General features: G+C 47.9%; 1 protein-coding gene across 19 annotated transcripts in view; it reads left to right on the forward strand.

Annotated features, from left to right (window-relative positions):
• LOC129694990 (protein KASH5-like) overlaps window positions 1–20,410 on the forward strand; it is a 244,456-nt gene that overhangs the window by 118,114 nt on the left and 105,932 nt on the right. For all 19 annotated transcript variants that reach the window (XM_055631736.1, XM_055631746.1, XM_055631735.1 and 16 more), the window contains one exon: window positions 9,892–9,951. In XM_055631736.1, the coding sequence (XP_055487711.1) occupies window positions 9,892–9,951 (60 nt within the window). The remainder of the gene's footprint in view (window positions 1–9,891; window positions 9,952–20,410) is intronic.

Consider the following 20,410-nt stretch of genomic DNA (forward strand, 5'->3'; position numbering starts at 1 on the left):
GAACCACTCGCTATAGATAACTTTAATTACAGGGTTATATATATGCCCCATTTAATGTAAAAATAAGGTACATACCTTTAATTGTTTGCTCTATAAAACCCTGGGGCTGCGAGAGGTCGCGGAATAAAACAGTAATTTTAAAATTATCATAACTATATTATCGAGGCCTATAAAACTAATAATACCTTTTGCGACCGGGTCTTGCAGCGATTTTTCGTTAATGATTTACTAGGCTGAACATCTGCGATTAGTACAGCCTAGTAAAAATCGCGTTTTAAACCCGCCCCCTCCAAACAGCGCCAAAATCGCGGGCCTGGCTGAGGGCAGATTCCCAATGGCGATTCAGGTAGGTTTTGTAACATACCTACATTAACTAACCCCCACACACACAGGGGAGGGAGGAGGGGGTAGAGGGGGGAAAAAGGAGGAGGTAGAGGGGAGGGGGGGGGGGAAAGAGGGGAGAGAGAGGAGGGGGAGGTAGGGGGGGTGTAGAGAAATTAGAAGGGAGAGAGGAGGTGGGGGGAGAGAGGAAGGGGGAGAGAGAGGGGAAGGGAGGAGAGAGGAGGGGGAGGAGAGGGGAGGGGGAGGAGAAGGGGGGGGGAGGAGGAGGGGGGGAGCCAAAAGCGAGCGGACTGCGAAAAGCGAGCAGGCTGCGAGAGCGGGCAACGTCACTCGCTGCGCGTGATCCCGAGTGAGCTTGCGGGCCGGCAGCGAGGACGGCAAAATTAGCAGTGGAGGAGCAGCCGATCTGTGCCGGAGAGCCGGGCGGCAGCAGCCGTTATCGTGGCACGGGTCGCGGGCGGGCGAGTCGAGCTGCGGGAGGCGATGATGGGAGCGTAGTTGGGGGGGGGTGGGAGGGGAAAGTGGAGGAAGCCGGGCTGCCAAATGAAGAGAGAGAGAAATGGCTTCGATTGGGTCCCGGGGGGGGTGGCCTTCAGCACTACACTAACCACCCCCCCACACACACACACACACTAACCCCGCACCTAGATATTATATTAATATTCATTTGGTCCTTTAACCCCATCCCCCGCCCTATCCACTCACGCACAGCCCCCAACTGCGCAGGCGCGGCTAGAGAGGGAGAGTGTAGAGAGAGAGGGCAGAGAGAGAGAAGACAGAGAGTGCGCAGAGAGAAAGGGCAGAGTGAGAGGGCAGAGACAGAGAGAGGACAGAGGCATCGTTTGGAGACCCCTGGTATACAGAATCACCGGTTTGGCACCATTTCCAATTCCCAGTTGTAGTGAGTGCAGAGGTCTTGACCTGACCATGAAGGTCTGTTTTCTGGGGGAGGGGGGAGTGTTAGGGCAGAGAGAGAGAGATTGTTGGCGGGCGTGGGGCGGCTTCTTTTTGGCCCCGGTCACGTCCCCATTTTTGGCCCTCACTCCAGCTCCAGGCTCTGCTCCAGCCCTGCATCTGCTCCAGCCCAGGCAGCAGCCTCCCCACCAGGCGCTGGGCAGCGGACATGAACTCAAGGGAGGCCATGAGCGGGGATCAACCTGAGGACCCCTAGCGAAGCGGCGGGCGGGCGTCGATCCGTGCTTGGCCCGCGGCAGCAGCCCCCCCACCAGGCGCCGGACCCGAGCGAGGATGTGGACGCCGAGCAAGGCCACGGCGGGCGGACTTCTGCAGAACTTTCTCGATATTTCTGAGCTCCATGGGCTCGCATCCTCGGCGCTTCAGACCCCGAGTACGGGGAGGGGGGGGGGGGGGGGGGGGGGGGAGAGGGCGGAGTGGGGGTGAAGGGGGGGGGTGAAGGGGAGGAAGGAGAGGATAGGGAAGAGAGGTGAAATGGGGGGGGGGGGGTTGGAGTGTGTGGGCATGCGGGCAGGCTGGAGTCCAACAGCGCGAGCCGTGGCGCGAGCGTACTTGGAGGCAGGTTGGCTTTGATTGGTCGGCATGTGGGATTGTGACGTCAGCAGCTCGTGAGTCCCGTTTAGATTTTAAAATGAGTGAGTGTGTGTGGCGGGGGGGGGGGGGGGATTTTAATTAAAAACGTGTACATAAAAATATCCAAATGTTTTGAGGAGTGGATGAGTGGGCTGAGTTGTAATGTAATGTGATGAATGTAAAAGTGGGCTGAGTTTTTCGGTGTGATTTTGGCAGAATCAAAGGCCATCTGACATACACCCACAAACACACACACACATACACACACCGAGGTTTAATATATAGATAGATATGATATGATAGATATGATATGAGGGGGGAAATAAAATGGTATTTATGAAGCATTAGTGTAAATAAGCAGTTAATGGTCAGTGCAGATTTGGTGGTTTCCTCACAGTCTCTCTCATTTCATAGCATGACTGAGGTATATAAAATTATGAGTATCTGAAACAGATCAGAGGTCAATAAACTAGAGGACAGATTCAGAGTAAGAAAAAAGATTTACAATGGATCTGAGGGGGACTTTTTAGAAACATAGAAAATAGCTGCAGGAGGAGGCCATTCGGCCCTTCGAGCCAGCACCGCCATACATTGTGATCATGGCTGATCATTCCCTATCAATAACCCATGCCTGCCTTCTCCCCATAATCCCCGAGTGCAGAGAAAATTCATTAGACTGATTCCTGAGATGTCAGGACCTTCATATGAGGAAAGACTGGATAGACTCGGCTTGTACTCGTTAGAATTTAGGAGATTGAGGGGGGATCTTATAGAAACCTACAAAATTCTTAAGGGGTTGGACAGGCTAGATGCAGGAAGATTGTTCCCGATGTTGGGGAAGTCCAGAACAAGAGGTCACAGTTTAAGGATAAGGGGGAAATCTTTTAGGACCGAGATGAGGAAAACATTTTTCACACAGAGAGTGGTGAATAGTAAGATTAAACGAGAACTTACCAGTTCGAAGTTTGATCATTATTTTATGAGGAGTACATTGAGGGAATACGTGAAGAACCCCGCCAGGACGCATGCGTGTCATTCTTCAAAGCAGCGGTGTGAAATCACAGATAACTGTAATGACTTAAACATAGTAAGATTAGAGAAAGAAATACCTGTTGAGTATATGATCATGGTGGGAGCGGAGGGCACGTATTCCCTCAACGTACTCCTCATAAAATAATGATCAAACTTCGAACTGGTAAGTTCTCGTTTAATCGTACTATTTTACTTCGGAGTCACGTGAGTGACTACGTGAAGATTTCAAAGCTCTGTGATTTCATGCCGTGGAAACAAGTCCATGCATCACATCTGCCTTAATGACTGTAGGAGGAATTGTGTCAACATATTTTAGACATGAATCCGACATTGAAATCCATGAATTGATTAACACAAATTATAGCCCCTATTTATGGGGTAATTAAATTACAGAACTTAAATTGTTTCTTCAAATGTTCCAGGTTTAATGACTGGTTTATGATAAAATAGTTGGAGTATTTTTTCCCCTGACCATCCTGCTGCCTTGAGGATTTGGTCCATTGGTACATCCAACTGCATAGCTGCCGATGTAGCTGCAGCCCTGGTGGAATGAGATTTAAAATATTAGTATCCACCCCAGCCTGTGTTAGAACCTGTTTCAGCCATCTTGAGATGGTCTGGACCGACACTTTTTTGTGTGGTTGCTTATGGCTGACTAAAAGTGCTTTCTCATTGCCTCTGATGATTTTTGTTTTCTCCATATATAACGACAAATGTTTTACTATACAGAGACAATCATCTGTTAGGTAAGACCTAAATTCGATATTGAGGCCCGCTGATCCCTGTCTGTTCTGTTTCACTAATTCATAAATATGAAACGTAATGTTTTCAGATGAAGAAGTCATGTTGTCCAGTCTTAATTTATGTAATGACTGTACCCTTTGTGCCATGACCAATGCCATTAGCATGACTGTTTTTAATGTCAGTCTATGTAGGGATAGAGCTGTTGCTGGAGACCAATTCCTGAGCATCTTCAGGACAATACTCACATCCCGTATTTGGGAGTACCTGGTTCTTGGGGGATTGGTATTAAAAATTCCCCTCATAAGTTTTGTTACCAGTGGGTGAGTTCCAACAGAGTGACGCTCTGTTCCTTGCCATAGATAAGTCGATAAGGCACTTTTGGCGCAGTTGATGGCACTATAACTGAGCCCCTCATCATAATGGAGGCCTACCAGGTATTCCAGAACAGACGGGATGTTCATATCTCTGTAGGTGATGCTGTTTTTGTTACAATACATCTCCCACTTCCTGATATAGACCAGATACTGTTTTTTGGTGGACTGTCTTTGGGCCGCCGAAATCATATTCACTCCGTCAGTCCCAGCTGTAGTAGAGGTATTTTTAAACTCTACAAATTAATAAATTCAAATAGTTATGGCATGGGTGGCTATCCCTTGTTACGGGATGAACCAACAAGTCTGGTCTATTCGGGATGGTGATACATGGTTCTAATACCATGTTCATTATCACTGGGAACCATGGTTGAGTAGGCCAATCGGGTACTACCAAAATACCAGATGCAGAGTCCTGCTGTATTTTCCTTAATACCCGACTGATGAGGCAGAAAGGAGGGAATGCATAAATAAACAATTTCCCCCCAATGCAGCGAAAATGCATCTGTCGCCGCTGCCCCAGGGTCTGGTTCCCATGAAACATAATTTGATAACTGGTGATTAAGCCTGGATGCGAATAGATCGATATCTGGTGTTCCATATCGTGCTGTAATATCAGCAAATACTTTTTATTCAACATCCATTCGGTGTTTTCATTAAATTTGCGTGACCTGGTGTCTGCCACTAAATTTAGTTTACCTGGTAGGTAAGTAGCTGATATCCTAATATCTCTCTGGATACACCACTGCCAAATTGTATTAGCTAGATTGTCACATGATGTCGATTTGTTTCCACCCATGTGGTTGATATATGCTACCACGGTGGTATTGTCAATCTGTAGTCTAACATGCTGGTGATATGACCCAGTACAATATGACTTTAGGCCATAGAATGCACCCAACATTTCCAGGTAGTTTATGCCAAGTGTTAGTAATAATGAGGCCTCCTGAGCAGTCCATCTACCTCCACAGCTGGAGATGGAATTGGTGGCACCCCAACCAAGTGCACTGGCATCAGTTTGTAGCACCATAGAAGGGTTGCTGATAATGATTGGATTGAAACAAAGCCAAATGTTATCTATCCACCATTTTAGTTCCATTATAGCTTTGATTGGTAGCTTCATTGGTCTGTCAAAATGACCAGCATTGATTTTGAGTGCTTGAATTTTTGCTCTCTGTAAATGTTGGTAATGTAAAGGTCCAAATTGTGTGGCTGGAAAAGCAGACACCATTTTGCCAATTACTTTTGCTACCAATCTGATGGACGGTTACTGATGTCAACGAGGTTATTGCAAGCCTCTATTAAGTCTATAGCCTTTCCCTTTGGCAAAGTCACCAACATGTGAACTGAGTCAATGGTGAACCCCAAATAGTCCATAGTAGTGGAAGGCGTTAATTTAGATTTAACTGGATGGATAATAAACCCCAGTTTTTCAAATAACAGTTTTGTGACTGTTACAGTTTGTTTGGCCAATTCCAAAGTTTTGCCCAGAATAAGTATGTCATCTAGATATGCCATGACCATGTGTTTTCGTTTCCGTAGAAACGCTAGGGCTGGTTTCAAAATTGCAGTGAACAGCCTGGGGGCTGATGTTAATCCATTTGGCAGCGCTCTATATTGCCAGTGCTGTCCCATCCAGTTGAATTTTAAGTAACATCTGTGGTCACCTCTTATAGGCACTGAATAGTAAGCATTTTTTAATCGATGCTAGCCATGAAGTAACCTTTGGAAATCAATTGTTTAGCAGTAACAAAGGTTTCCATTTTAAAATGAATATATTGTACAAATGTATTCAATTTGGTCAGATCTATGATGATGCGACAACCACCATCTTTTTTGATTTTGGTAAAGATATTGGACACAAATTCTAGCGGTTCGTGTTGGGATTTTTCAATTACCCCTTTTGCGTAAGGCTGTTCCAGTTCAGCCTGCGCTTCTGATTTTTCTTTACCGGAAAGTACGAACATTCGGTTCGGTATATGTTGAACTGGAGGGCTGTACTTGTGTATAATTCTATTGTATATCCTGGATACTGCTTAAATATAAGTATCGGTAGTTAACATACTCCATGCATCCAGAAAGGAGAGTAATCTCCCCCACCCCCCAACCTCCATGCTCCCTGCAATTTGTAGGGAACCAGACCCACCTACCTCCATAGTTACCAGTGGCAGGTTTACTTATTTTTGTAAATCCTTCGTTGATGTTGAGGCGTCGCTGTCTGTGTTTGTGGTTTGGTTGATGTTGGAGGTTTGCGTATATTCCAAGAAGGCCGGTCTGGGCCATGGCCTAAGAAAGACTCATGTTTGGTGTACCAGACCTTCGAGCTTTCACCAGTCGGTCTTGTTCTACTGGCGGGTGCGTAAGGGTGCTGTCTACGGCCGTGTGTTGCAAAGCAGTGCCAGTGCATCCTGTTGGTCCTGCGACATGTCCTTCTCATCCACTGTGCGGGTGAAAACTGTTATCCCCGCTGTTTAGGAGTTTCCATATACAATCATTTACTACAGGAAACATTCCGGGATATACAGTTACCCGGGTCAGGTGTCCTCCAGGTTTTGGCCAGTCTGGTCTGGCTGTATGAAGTTGGACACCATGTCCAGTAGATTTTCACGTTCCTGCACCCCCTGCACACTTGATTTCTGTTCTGCAAACCCCTCTTCAGGATCAGCCCAGAACTGACCCGCAGTGCTCCCCTCTGACGAGGGAGAAGCACTATGCAGCCCTACAAGAGATGCTGCTGTGGGTTTTACATAGAGCTCACAGTGACTCGACTCCATCTCCTGTCACGTTGGAGCAAATGCTCCACACACCGCTCCATCCGGCTCGAGCGCTCACGGTCGCTGGCCGCTGCTCAAAGTCGGACTACTCTGAGTCCACGACTTTGATGGTTTTTTGTCTTGCCTTACTGCCCGGCCGCGGAGTGGATCTGGCCGGTGCGGAGGCGACATCGGGCACAGCTGATCCCATTAAAGGTGATTCAAGTGCCACTGGCCGCTGCTAGCCCACCAGCTTTGTCGCAGCCCGTTGGTTTCTTCACCTGTAATCAGCATGGGAAAACACAAAAAGACCGCAGCTCTTACCTGCAGGTCCTGGTTTAAATTGTCGCTACGGGGGAACGTTGTTCCACCCCGCCTCCTGCCGTTATCGACTTGTCAAAAGTCGACGGCCCCATCTGAATAGTCTCCCGCCCGGCCGTGGTGTTCTGGCCGGCGCGGGACCAAAAGTCGGCACAGCTGATCCCTTACGGGGCTTGTGCCTTCAGCTGCTGCTGGCTCCCGCAACTTCGTGGTCCTCCCCAGCCAGCTTCACTCGCAGCACTTGTGGACACTATTTTGTCCAGCTTCCCCCCCTGTGTAAAAACAGCGCGGGGACAAAAACTACCGCAGAGTAAATCACTTACCTGCAGGTCGCGGTTTGAAACTTACCTCTGCGGGGGAACGCTCCACCCCGCCTGTCGTTTCGTAAGCGTGAAAGTGATGTCACGCATGCGTCCTGGCGGGGTTCTTCACGTAGACACTCACGTGACTCCGAAGTAAAATCTCTGGAACACTCTGCCACAGAAGTTAGTTGAGGCCAGTTCATTGGCTATATTTAAGAGGGAGTTAGATGTGGCCCTTGTGGCTAAAGAGATCAGGGGGTATGGAGAGAAGGCAGGTACGGGATACTGAGTTGGATGCCATGATCATATTGAATGGCGGTGCAGGCTCGAAGGGCCGAATGGCCTACTCCTGCACCTATTTTCTATGTTTCTATCTATCTTGTCCATTCCTTTTATAATTTTATATGTTTCTATAAGAATCTCCCCTCATCCTTCTAAACTCCAGTGAATAAATGCCTCGTCTTTTCAGTATTCCCTCATATGACAGTCCCGCCATCCCGGAGATCAATCTCGTGAACCTACGCTGCGCTGCCTCAATCACAAGGATGTCCTTCCTCAAATTAGGAGACCAAAACAGTACACAATACTCCAGATGTGGTCTCACCAGAGCCCTATAAACTGCAGAAGAATCTCTTGACTCCTATACTGAAATCCTCTTGTTATGAAGGCCAACATTCCATCAGCTTTCTTCACTGTCTGCTGTATCTGTAAGCCAACTTTCAGTGACCGATGTTCAAGGACGCCCAGGTCTCGCTGCACCGCCCCCTTACCTAACCTAACCCCATTTTCTCTCAGTGTGAGTACAATGAATGTACTGCTAGAGAGAATGATGGAAGCACAGTCACATACAGCAATTGAAAAGTGTCTAGATGAGCACTTGAATCTCCTAGACGTGATGGACCACAGGCCATGTGTTGGCTGTTAAGATTAATATACATGAGTGTCCACTGTTCAACTTGGACATGCTGAGCTGGGAGGCATGTTTCCATGCTGTATGACTGATTTCTCCCCTCAAACCTTGCTTGTTCTGGGACTTTCTGATATCCCTTGCATGCTTGGCGCTAGTCTATCCTATTGGATTGTCTATAGAATATTCTCCCTGCCTTGCTTTGATATGAGTTCACCAATTTCCCATCCTTCCCCGTTGCGGGATGTCCATAATTTGCTTGAGGGATTTGCATTTCCTAAGCAATAAACAAAGTGCTCAAGGAACTCAGTGGATCATGCAGCATCTGTGGAGGGTAGGGACAGATTACGGAAGTGGCGGCGCTGTCTTAGCAGCTGCGGCTCGCCTGCAGTCCATCTGTTCTTTTTTTGTTATTTTCTTGTCTTGTTTTATCTAGTTAATTTGAGTTATTAGGTTGTGTATGTGTGGGGGGGTTGGAGAAACTTGTCTTAGTCTCATCCTTCGGGGGGGGGGGGGGTGCGTCTCTTCTTGTCGTATCCTCCGTCTCCGTCTGCGCTGAGGTCTAATGGCGGAGCTGGCGGCCTCCAACTGTGACCGACCTCGAGGCTCCGGAGGCAGAACCAGCCAGGACTTACCAGCGCGAGACTAGCCGACTTCGAGGCTGAGCCGGCGGCGGTCCAACTCGGTGCTGAGGCGGCGGCGGCCCGACTCGGAGTTGAGGTGGTGTTCCGGCTTTCAGCGGCGACCCGACTTTGGAGGCCATTGGACGACATCGTCGGGAGCTCGCAGGTCACAGGTTGGTGACCTGTTTTTCCGGAGCTCCCGCAACAACAGCTGCGTCCGCTGGACTGGAGGGTGGCAGCTTCGACCACCCCGGGCCGCGGAGTTTGAACCGGCCCGTTCGCTGAGCACGATTGAGCCGCGGCACATACTTACCATCACCCGGTGGGGTCACAACATCGGAGGCCTGGATCACCTCAGCGCAGAGGGAGGGCAAGGAGGGAAGAGACAAAGACTTTAAGACTTTTGTCTTCCATCACAGTGAGGAGGTGTCTGGCGAACTCGCTGTGGTGGATGTTAAATTTGTGTTTATTGTGTGTTTTGTTATTTTATTATATGTATGACTGCAAGGCAACAATATTTCGTTCAGACCGAAAGGTCTGAATGACAATAAAGGATACTTTGACTTTGATACTTTGATTACATTTCTGGTCGGGACCCTCTTCAAACTGCATTGTCTTGTTTGAGTTGAATCTCAAGCTCCCGTGCATAGCCAGCCAAACTTTCACCAGTTGAATTTCTATCCCTTAGCAATGCATTATTGGGGAATAGAAATGTATGGATGAATCTGTACTAATGAGTTTCAGACAAGAGGTATGGTAAAATAATATTGTGTTCATTAGATTGCCATGATTAATGAAGAGTGCAGTGATTGTAAGGAAAAGAATAAAAGATTTATTCTGGGGCAGGATTTGTACTTGGTAAGTGGGGTTTTCATGTGGACATATTTAGATACATGTTCTTGGCATTCATTTTAACAATTTCTGTTGCTGTTGTGTTTTATTTTCCAGAAAATAAATCAGTCAGAGGAAATGAAATCAACTGTGGATGAATATAATGACATAATTCAGGTAAAATAGTCAAGACAAAGTGATAATGCACATTCAGTACGTGAAATGAAAACATTTCTTTTGCACAAACTCCATTATATTTTAACATTCTTTGAGACATGTTCAAATGCATTCATATTTTTAGTTGATCTTTGAATATCCCAAAACAATCTCCCAGTCAGTGAAAATAATATAAACAAATGCTGCAAAAGCACAGCAGATCTCAGCAAGAAGATTGGAATTTAGTTAAAAGTGGTCATTACAGAGAGATTCTTGTTCACTGACAACCCTGTGGTGCTGGGAACCTTGCACAAAACCCTATCTTTGCTGCTGCTGTGCACTATTAAAGCAGAGACCTGATGGGAACCCCTGATCCTCCCTCCCAGTACTGTACAATTTTGTGCGGTGAACCTGATGTGGATTCCTGCCCTTCACATTGCTAGGCTGGGAACATGGCACAGATGGGGCACCGTCCAGTTGGGTGTGGCTGCCCAGCCTGCAGCTGTCTGTCTTTTCACTTCTTTCTTTTATTTTTAGTGTGTTAAAAAGTGTTTTGTTTGGAGGTCTATTCTTTTTTATGTGGGGAGGAAGGGGGAAGCTGCTCTCCCTGGTCCCTACCCGGTCGGAGAGGCTTTTCTCCGGGCAGCATCTTCGACCCTTCCTCGCGGCCTACCAACGGGTCTGGAGCTGTGTTTCCTGAGGGGACCGGCCAGAACCACGGCTTCGGCGGCGGCACAGCACTGGAGCGCTATTGCGGAGCGGGCAATGCCTTGGCCGGGTCGCCGCGCTGGACCATGCTGAGACCACCGATGGACATCGCGGAGCTGCGGGACTGTGGAGCGGCCATCCGCGGGCGGCGGTGCTGAACTTTAACATCAGGAGCCTGGGATCTCTCGGCGAGATCACCAGTGGTGGAGCTCTGTCCATCGCGGCCTGTTGGCTTCGGAGCCACGGTCTCCAGTAAAGAAGCGGCCGTTCCAGGTGTCCCAAGCCGCTGAGAGGGTTCTCCCGACGCCGGAGCGAGAAGGGCCTGAAACATTGGGCCACCGTAGCGCAGACTGCAGGGGCCTCAATAGGCCCGACTATGGGTGTACAAGGGGATGGGGACTGGACTTTGTGCCTTCCCTCACAGTGGGAACCATTGTGGGGGGATGTTTTTATGTTTATTGTTAAATTCTTTAATGTTGAGTCTTATCTCCATTTGTGTGCTGCATGGCAAGTCAAATTTCAATACACCAATTGGTATATGTGATAATAAATGTCCTTTGTATCCTTGTATCAGATGTCTTTGCACTTGTAAAGTTGTAAAGTTATATTTAATGCAGATTTAGGTCATAGAATCATACAGCTTGGAAAACAGGCCATTCAGCCCAACTTGCCCAAGCCGACTCATTCCATTACACTAGTCCCACCTGCCTATATTTGGTCCATATCCCTCCAAACCTATCCTATACATGTACCTACGTTGCAATAATACCTGCCTCCACTACCTCCTCCGGCACCTCATTCAATACAGCCACCATTGTTTGTGTAAAAAAAAGTTACCCCTCAGGTTCCTATTAAATCATTCTCACCCCTCACCTTAAACCTATGTCCTCTGGTTCTTGATTCCCCTACTCGGGGTAAGAGACTGTACCCAATCAAGATTTTGTACACCTCTATAAGATCACCCCTCATCCTCCTGTGCACCAGGGAATAGAATCCTAGTCTGCTCAACCTCTCCCGTGAACTCAGGCTCTCGAGTCCTGGCAACATCCTCGTAGATCTTTTCTACACCCTTTCCAACTTATAACCATTTAACAATTACAGCACGGAAATAGGCCATCTCGGCCCTTCTAGTCCGTGCTGAACCCTTATTCTCACCTAGTCCCATCTACCTGCACTCAGACCATAACCCTCCATTCCTTTCCCGTCCATATACCTATCCAATTTATTTTTAAATTATAAAATCGAACCTGCCTCCACCACCTTCATTGGAAGCTCATTCCACACAGTTACCACTCTCTGAGTAAAGAAGTTCCCCCTCATGTTACCCCTAAATATACACTATACTCCAGAAATGGCCTCACCAATGTTCTGGACAAACACAATTTTAACATTACATCCCAACTTCTATACTCAATGCTCTGATTTATAAAGGCCAGCACACCAAAAGCTTTCTTTACCACCCTATCTACATGAGATTCCACTTTCAGGGAACTATGCACAGTTATTCCCAGATCCCTCTGTTCAACTGCATTCTTCAATTCCCTACCATTTACCATGTACATCCTATTTTGATTTGACCTGCCAAGATGTAGCACCTCACACTTATCACATTAAACTCCATCTGCCATCTTTCAGCCCACTCTTCCAAATGGCCTAAATCTCTCTGTAGACTTTGAAAATCTACTTCATTATCCACAACCACCACCTATCTTAGTATCATCTGCATACTACTATTCCTTTATAATTGTAATCCCCTGATTTTTGAATGGATATGGACAAACAACAGTGAACATAAACATCAGATCTCAGAGCAATCCATAGTCAGATCGAGTCAGCATGAACCTGGCCAAATGATTCACCATTATTATCATTGGCAGACCCATGACCAGGCCAGCTAGTATCCTCTTGCTACTGGCCCCTTAATATTCATCCTTCTTACCAACTTTCTCAACGGCCTTACTGAGGATATAATCAGACCCATTTAGCTCCAAGCATATTTCCCTATTATATCTCAAAAAATCAAGAGCTTTAGACAAAATGATATATATCCCAATAATTGACTAGGATCCTACTCACGACCCTAACCATTCTGGCATGGGCATATTAACATTAATTCCATCTGCAGATGCAGGGAGGGTGATCAGCTTTCACATGAATTATTGTCCATATTATATACATCTGCTACAATTTTCCTATCTAGAAGGCCCTATTTACATCATGGCCTCAAATGCGCAATATACACCCATCATTCCGCACTATTTCTGATTACCTTTCATTAAATGGAATTTTAAATCTTTCTGTACATAGCAAAATGCTATTTACTGCATTAACTTCCCTCAATGGGTCTAGGAATGTATACCTTAATCAAAACATGGAGCCTGTTCCAGGCACTATTCTCGAGGGGTATTTATCAATGTATTACTATTCCTTAATTACTTTAGCATCTCCGAGATTAGAGCCAGATCATCACTTCTTTAAATCTATCATCAAGTATCCTTCGCTCTTGGTGTCTACCGACTCAAAATGGATTCCACAAGATCTCCCCCAGACTAGGGGACACGACATGACCTCCAAAATCTCTAATGGACCAACAGTAATCCCTCCTTATCCTTTTGCATTCCATTAGAGTCCACTGTAGAAACCTCTTTGGATTTCTTTCACCTTATTACGACAGCATGGCACAACTATCTCTTAATGTACGCTTTTCTAAAAGTGTGAGTGAACCAAAGATGCTTGTGTGAAACTTTCATATTATCACACAAGTCATCCCGCCATTAATCATCATGACCTATACTGCTATAAAGTCTTGTAGATCTTGTCTCAACATTAACCGTCAGGCACGTGTTTCCAATTATCCCTATTAGATCCTATCACGTAATGGGAACTAACTGTTTACATCTTAAAATTCCCACTTTAAAAATGGTATCCATTTCTCTTCAATCTACAGCCTTACCCGCTGACGTCAACAAAATGTTCCCAATTTCTAGCTTTTCATCCTTAGCACCTATTACACCAGTCGTTAGCTCGCTTTACTCCAATCAAAAATCTCGACCTTGAAACCCATTCTCCAAATTATTCTGTCACTTGCCCTGTGATCATTTATACATTATACTCCCTCAATGTCCTAGGTACTATCCTGTCCGGACCTGGAGAACGTTTCCCAACTTTTATATATTTCAAAAAATGTCAGTACTTCCTCTTTCTTTGAATAGCATAGTTCTATCCATAGCCACTCTAACTTGTTTCCCATACCCTCACATACATTCAATATCCTTCTCCTTGGTGAATAGCCGAAGAAAATAAATTGGTTCAATATCTCCCCCATCTCTTTTGGCTCTGTCAGATAGCTGTCCACTCTGACTCTCTAATGGACCAATTTTATCCCTCGTTATCCTTTTGCTGTTTATAGTCCTGTAGAAACCCTTTGGATTTTCTTTCACCTTACTTGCCAAAGCAACCTCATATCTTTTAGCTTTTCTAATTTCTTTCTTAAGATTCTTTTTACATTATTTATACTCCTCAAGCACCTCATTTACTCCATGCTGCCTATAATTATTGTAGATCTTTCTCTTTTTCCGAACCGTGTCCAATTTCCCTTGAAAACCAGGGCTCTTTCCAATTATTACTATTTCCTTTCAACCGAACAGGGACATAAATATTTTGTACTCTTAAAAATTTCCCCTTTAAATGTCCTCCATTTCTCTTCTACATCCTTCCCATAAAACAAAATGTCCCAATTCACTGCTTTTAAATCCTTTCGCATCTCCTCAAAGTTAGCCTTTCTCCAATCAAAAATCTCAATCCTTGGTCCAGTTCTAACCCTCTCCATAATTATTTTGAAACTAATGGTATTGTGATCACTGGACCTGAATAGCTCCCCAACACATACCTCTGCCACCTGACCTGTCTCATTTCCTAACAGGAGGTCCAGCACTGCCCCTTCTCTAGTAGGTACCACTATGTATTGCTGCAAAAAACTATCCTGCACACATTTTACAAACTCCAAACCATCCAGCCCTTTTACAGAATGTGTTTCCCCGTCTATGTGTGGAAAATTCAAATCCCCCTCAATCACTACCTTGTGCCTACTACTAATATCTGCTATCTCCTTACATATTTGCTCTTCCAATTCTTGCTCCCCATTAGGCGGTCTATAATACACCCCTATGTGTTGCTACACCTTTCCCATTTCTCAGTTTCACCCAAATAGCCTCCCTAGACGAGCCCTCTAATCTATCCTGCCAAAGCACTGCTGTAATATCTTCCCTGACAAGCAATGCACCACCTCCACCTCTTGCCCCTCCAATTCTATCACACCTGAAACAATGAAATCCCAAAATATTTATTTTCCAATCACAGCCATCCTGCAACCATGTTTTACTATTCGCCACAACATCATACTTCCAGGTGTCAATCCAGGCTCTAAGCTCATCCACTTTTCTTTCAATGCTCCTTGCATTAAAATATACACATTTATGAAACCTACCACCTCTTGTTCTCTGTTTATTATCTTTTTCTTCTTTCTCCCCTACATGTTGGGTCTGAGTGCTTCTGAAATCCAAGATGGCGGCGCGCACAGTCGCAGCGGCTCGAAGCTCTCCCTTTCGGTGCTTTTTTTGTGTGTTTTTGTTTGTATGTCTGTTTGACAATATTACGTTTTGTCGTGCGAATCTCACCTGCAGCCGACAGGATCTTCTGATTATCGGATTACAGTGTAAACAGGCAGTTAAGTGTGTTTTTCTGCATTCACGCAACATACCGGAGGAGATAGCCAGGACACCGGGGTCTCCGTGGATTGTTGTCGGCCCCAGCAAACGCCGGAGACGGAGGAGGCACAGGAAGCAAAAGCGTGGTCGCCGGTCCGGTCTACTCGCTAGGCTAAGGCAACAACCACATAAACCACCGCTACCCAGCATCATTCTCACCAACAGATCTATCACCAACAAAATGGACGAACTAAGACTACAGGTCGCCACAAACAAATTCATCGCGAACAGTTGCATTCTGCTAATAACAGAGACGTGGCTACACGTACTTGTACTGGACGGAGCCATTGAGCTAGCAGGCTGCACAGCATTTCGCTGGGATAGAAACAAAGAGCAAAGGAGGGGGGTTATGCATCTACGTTCACAACAACTGGTGCACAAATACCACAATCATAGACAGACACTGTTCTGCTGATTTGGAGTACCTGATAGTTCGATGCAGGCCTTTCTACCTTCCACGTGAGTTTACCGTGGTCATAGTTACAGCTGTCTATATCCCACCGGATGCTAATGCTAGCATAGCCCTAGGCTACCTCCATAGCGCTATCAGCAAACAAGAGAACACCTACCCCAAAGCAGCCCATATCATAGCTGGTGATTTCAATCACGCAGACTTAAAATCAGTTCTCCCCAAGTTTGAACAACACATCAAATGTGCAACCAGGGGAGAAAATACATTAGACAAGGCCTACTCAAACATCAAGAAGGGGCTTAGAGCCACACCACTACCACACTTAGGCTAGTCGGATCACCTATCCATTCACTTAGCACCAGCATACACCCCCCTCAGGAGAAAAGCTCAACCCACCACCAGGACTGTTAAAACTTGGCCTGAAGGAGCTTCCTCACAGCTACAGGACTGCTTTGAAAGGACAAACTGGGACATTTTTGGAAATCAGGACTTGGAGGAGTACACATCCACGGTACTCTTTTACATCCAAAACTGTGTTGACAACGTCACCATCGACAAACTCATCCGGGTGTACCCCAACCAGAAGCCGTGGATGACAAAAGAGGTCCAAACTCTCCTCAAGGACCGCAACACCGCCTTCAGGTCTGGCGACAGAGCCCTGTACAGCGCTGCTAGAGCCAACCTGAAGAAAGGCATCAGGGATGCCAAAGCGGCCCACAAGAGGAAGATAGAGGACCACTTTAACAACAACGATCCACGGCGGGTGTGGCAGGGCATCCAGCACATCACCAACTACAAGCCCAGCAACAGCACGACGACCGACGGCGATGCCTCACTGGCAGAGGAGCTGAACTGCTTCTTTGCTCGCTTTGAGGCAGAACCAGAAGAGTTCGTCACCATTCTCCCACCAGCCCCTAACAACAACAACTACACCCTCACTGTGCAGGAGCATGAAGTGAGGCGGGTGCTCAGGGCGGTGAACCCGAGGAAGGCTGCCGGCCCGGATGGCGTGACAGGAAGGGTTCTGAAGGAATGTGCAGACCAACTCTCCGAGGTCTTCACGAAAATCTTCAACCTGTCCCTGTCCAAATCCATCATCCCACCGTGCCTGAAGTCTGCCACAATCATCCCACTACCAAAAAAGCCTGTTATCAGCGGCCTTAACGACTACCGACCGGTCGCTCTCACACCAGTCATCATGAAGTGTTTCGAGAGGCTGGTCCAGCAGCACATCAAAGCCAGCCTCCCGCCCACCTTCGATCCACACCAGTTTGTCTACAGAGCAAATAGGTCCACTGAGGATGCCATCGCCACTGCTCTTCACACTGCACTGACCCACCTCGAACACCAGGGGAGCTATGTGAGGATGCTTTTCATTGACTTTAGCTCCGCCTTCAATATCATCATCCCCAGCAGACTGGTCACCAAACTCATGGATTTAGGACTCTCCCAAAACCATCTGCCTCTGGATCAAGGACTTTCTGTCTAACCGCCCCCAGACCATCAGACTGGGCCATCACCTCTCCACCCCCATCACACTCAGCACCGGTTCCCCACAGGGCTGTGTGTTGAGCCCCCTCCTCTACGCCCTCTATACCCACGATTGTGCCCCCGCCCACTCCACCAACACCATCATCAAGTTTGCGGACGACACGACTGTGGTTGGACGCATCTCAGGAGGAGATGAGACAGCCTACAGGGAGGAAGTCCAAAGACTGACAGCGTGGTGTTCAGACAACAACCTCATCCTAAACACCACAAAAACAAAGGAAATTATCATAGACTTCCGTAAGAACAGTGCAGCCCCCAAACCCCTATTCATCAATGGGGACTGTGTGGAAAGGGTCTCAGACTTCAGATTCCTGGGCACACAAATTACGGAGGATCTCTCCTGGACTACAAACACCACCACAGCAGTCAAGAAGGCCCAGCAGCGACTCTACTTTCTGAGGATCCTCAGGAAAAACAACCTGGAGGAGAAGCTGCTGGTGTCCTTCTACCGCTGCTCCATCGAGAGTGTGCTGGCGTACTGTATAACCACATGGTATGCCAGCTGCTCTGCAGCGGACAGGAGAGCCCTTCAAAGGGTCATCAACACCGCACAAAAAATCACTGGCTGCCCACTGCCCTCCCTGAAGGACATCTTCAGCTCTCGCTGCCTTGGCAGGACAGCCAACATCCTGAAGGACCCTTCCCACCCTGGACACAACCTGTTCCACCTGCTGCCTTCTGGCAGACGGTACAGGTCTTTCAAAACTCGCACAAACAGACTCAGAGACAGCTTCTACCCCATAGCCATACGTGAACTTAACAATGCAAAATAAGAAATAACACTCACATACAACTGAATGACTCTACCTCAGCTGCTATTGTTATTTATCTGTAATTTTTTTATGTGTATATATTTTGACCTTTTCTTATATATTTAAAATTGCTCTTGTGAATCGCACCGTGGGATTGACTTTTAAATTTCGTTGTACCATGTGCAATGACAATAAAGAGATTCATTCATTCATTCATTCATTCATTCATTCATTCATCCATTGAATCATTCATTTCCCTTCTCTGCCTCCTGCCTCACACACCACTACTAGCTTTCTCTATTTAAGTCCCACCCCCCGACCGTTCTAGTTTAAAGTCTCCCCAGTAGCCTTTGCAAATCTCCCCACCAGGATATTGGTCCCCCTCGGGTTCAAGTGCAACCCGTCCTTTTTGTACAGGTCACACATTCCCCAAAAGAGGTCCCAATGATCCAGAAACTTGAATCCGTGCCCTATGCACCAGTCCCTCAGCCACGCATTTATCCTCCACCTCACTGCATTCCTACTCTCACTGTCGCGTGGCACAGGCAGTAATCCTGAGATTGTTACGTTTGCGGTCCTTCTCCTTAACTCTCCTCCTCTCCCTAAATTCTCCTTTCAGGACCTCTTTTTTTTTCTACCTATGTCATTGGTACCTATATGTACCATGACCTCTGGCTCCTCTCCCTCCTATTTCAGGATATCCTCGACACGTTCAGACACACCCTAGACCCAGGCACCAGGGAGGCAGACTACCATCCGGGTCTCCTGACTGCGTCCACAGAATTGCCTGTCTGACCCCCTAACTATAGAGTCCCCTATTACTATTGCCCTCCTCTTCTTTTCCCTACCCTTCTGAGCAACAGGGCCGGTCTCTGTACCGGAGGCCTGGCAGCTGTTGCTACCCCCAGGTAGGCTGTCTCCCCCCCCAACAGTATTCAAACCGGAATACTTATTGCCAAGGTGTACAGCCACCGGGGTACTCTCTAGTCCCTGCCTCTGCCCCTTGCCCCTTCTAACCGTGACCCACTTGTCTGCCTCCCGTGGTCTTGGTGACCACCTCTCTATTACTCCTCTCTATGACTTCCTCACTCTCCCTGATCAGACAGAGGTCATCGAGCTGCTGCTCCAGGTTCCTAACACGGTCCCTTAGGAGCCCCATCTCAACGTACCTGGTGCAGATGTGGACGTCTGGAAGGCTATGAGACTCCATGACTTCCCACATCTGACACCCAGAACAGTAATCTGCTTGCTGCCGTCTTGCTCGCGTTGCAGGTGTCTTGCTCCTGCTGCGAGTGACGTCACCCCCCCACCTCTCCCCTCCCACCCTCCCACCCCCCGTTATTCAAAAGACGCTCAGGCATCGCTTTCTCTCGGCTCCTTGGTCGCCTCCGCTCTCTTCCCCCGCAGGCTATCTTTCCCCCGGGCTCTCTCTTTCCCCCAGGCTTTGAAGAACGAGCAAGTTGGGCCCTGTACTAGAACTGTTGGGTCCGTCTCCGGACGGGTCCCTCTCCCCCCTGCTCCTCCTCTTACCCCTCTTCCTCCTCTCCCCCTCCTCCTCCTCTCCCCCCCTCCTTCTCTCCCCCTTCCCCCACCTCCTCTCCCCGACCTCTCTCCACACTCTCCCCCCTCTCCCCTTCCTCTCTCCCCTTGCTCTATCCCTCCTCTCTCCCTCCTTCCCCCTCCACAACCCCCCCTTGCCTACACACCCCTTCCTCCCTCAACCCCACTGCCCACACACCCCTCCCCCCATACACCCTCCTCCCCCACGCCCACACCCCCCCTCCCACAGAACCCCCCTGCCCACAACCTCCCTGCCCCCACACCTCTCCCCTGCCCACACACTCCTCCCCCGCCCACATACCCCTCTCTCCCTCACACACACCCCCGCTCACACACATACACCCCCCGCCCACACAGATCCCACCCACACACACACACACTCCTCCCACACAACCCCCCACCACACACACACCCCACCCCCACCACACACACACTTCTCCCACTCCCAAACCCTCCCCCCCCCCTCCCACATTCCTTACCCCCTTCCACATCCCTCCTGCCCACATACACACCTCCCCTCCCACCCCACACCCACCAACCACACACCCCTTCCCCCACAAACCACTCTCCCCCCCACACCACCATCTCCATCCCTCCCCCCCTCCTACACCTTCCCACCCACACATAACATCCTCCTCCCCACCCACCCCACATCCCCTGCCACACACCCCACTTCCCTGCCCCCCTCACCTACCTCCCCTCCTCCCCTCCCACACATGAAGAGGAGAGGG

The sequence above is a fragment of the Leucoraja erinacea genome, unplaced genomic scaffold, assembly GCF_028641065.1.
Source record: "Leucoraja erinacea ecotype New England unplaced genomic scaffold, Leri_hhj_1 Leri_88S, whole genome shotgun sequence".
NCBI lineage: Eukaryota > Metazoa > Chordata > Chondrichthyes > Rajiformes > Rajidae > Leucoraja > Leucoraja erinaceus.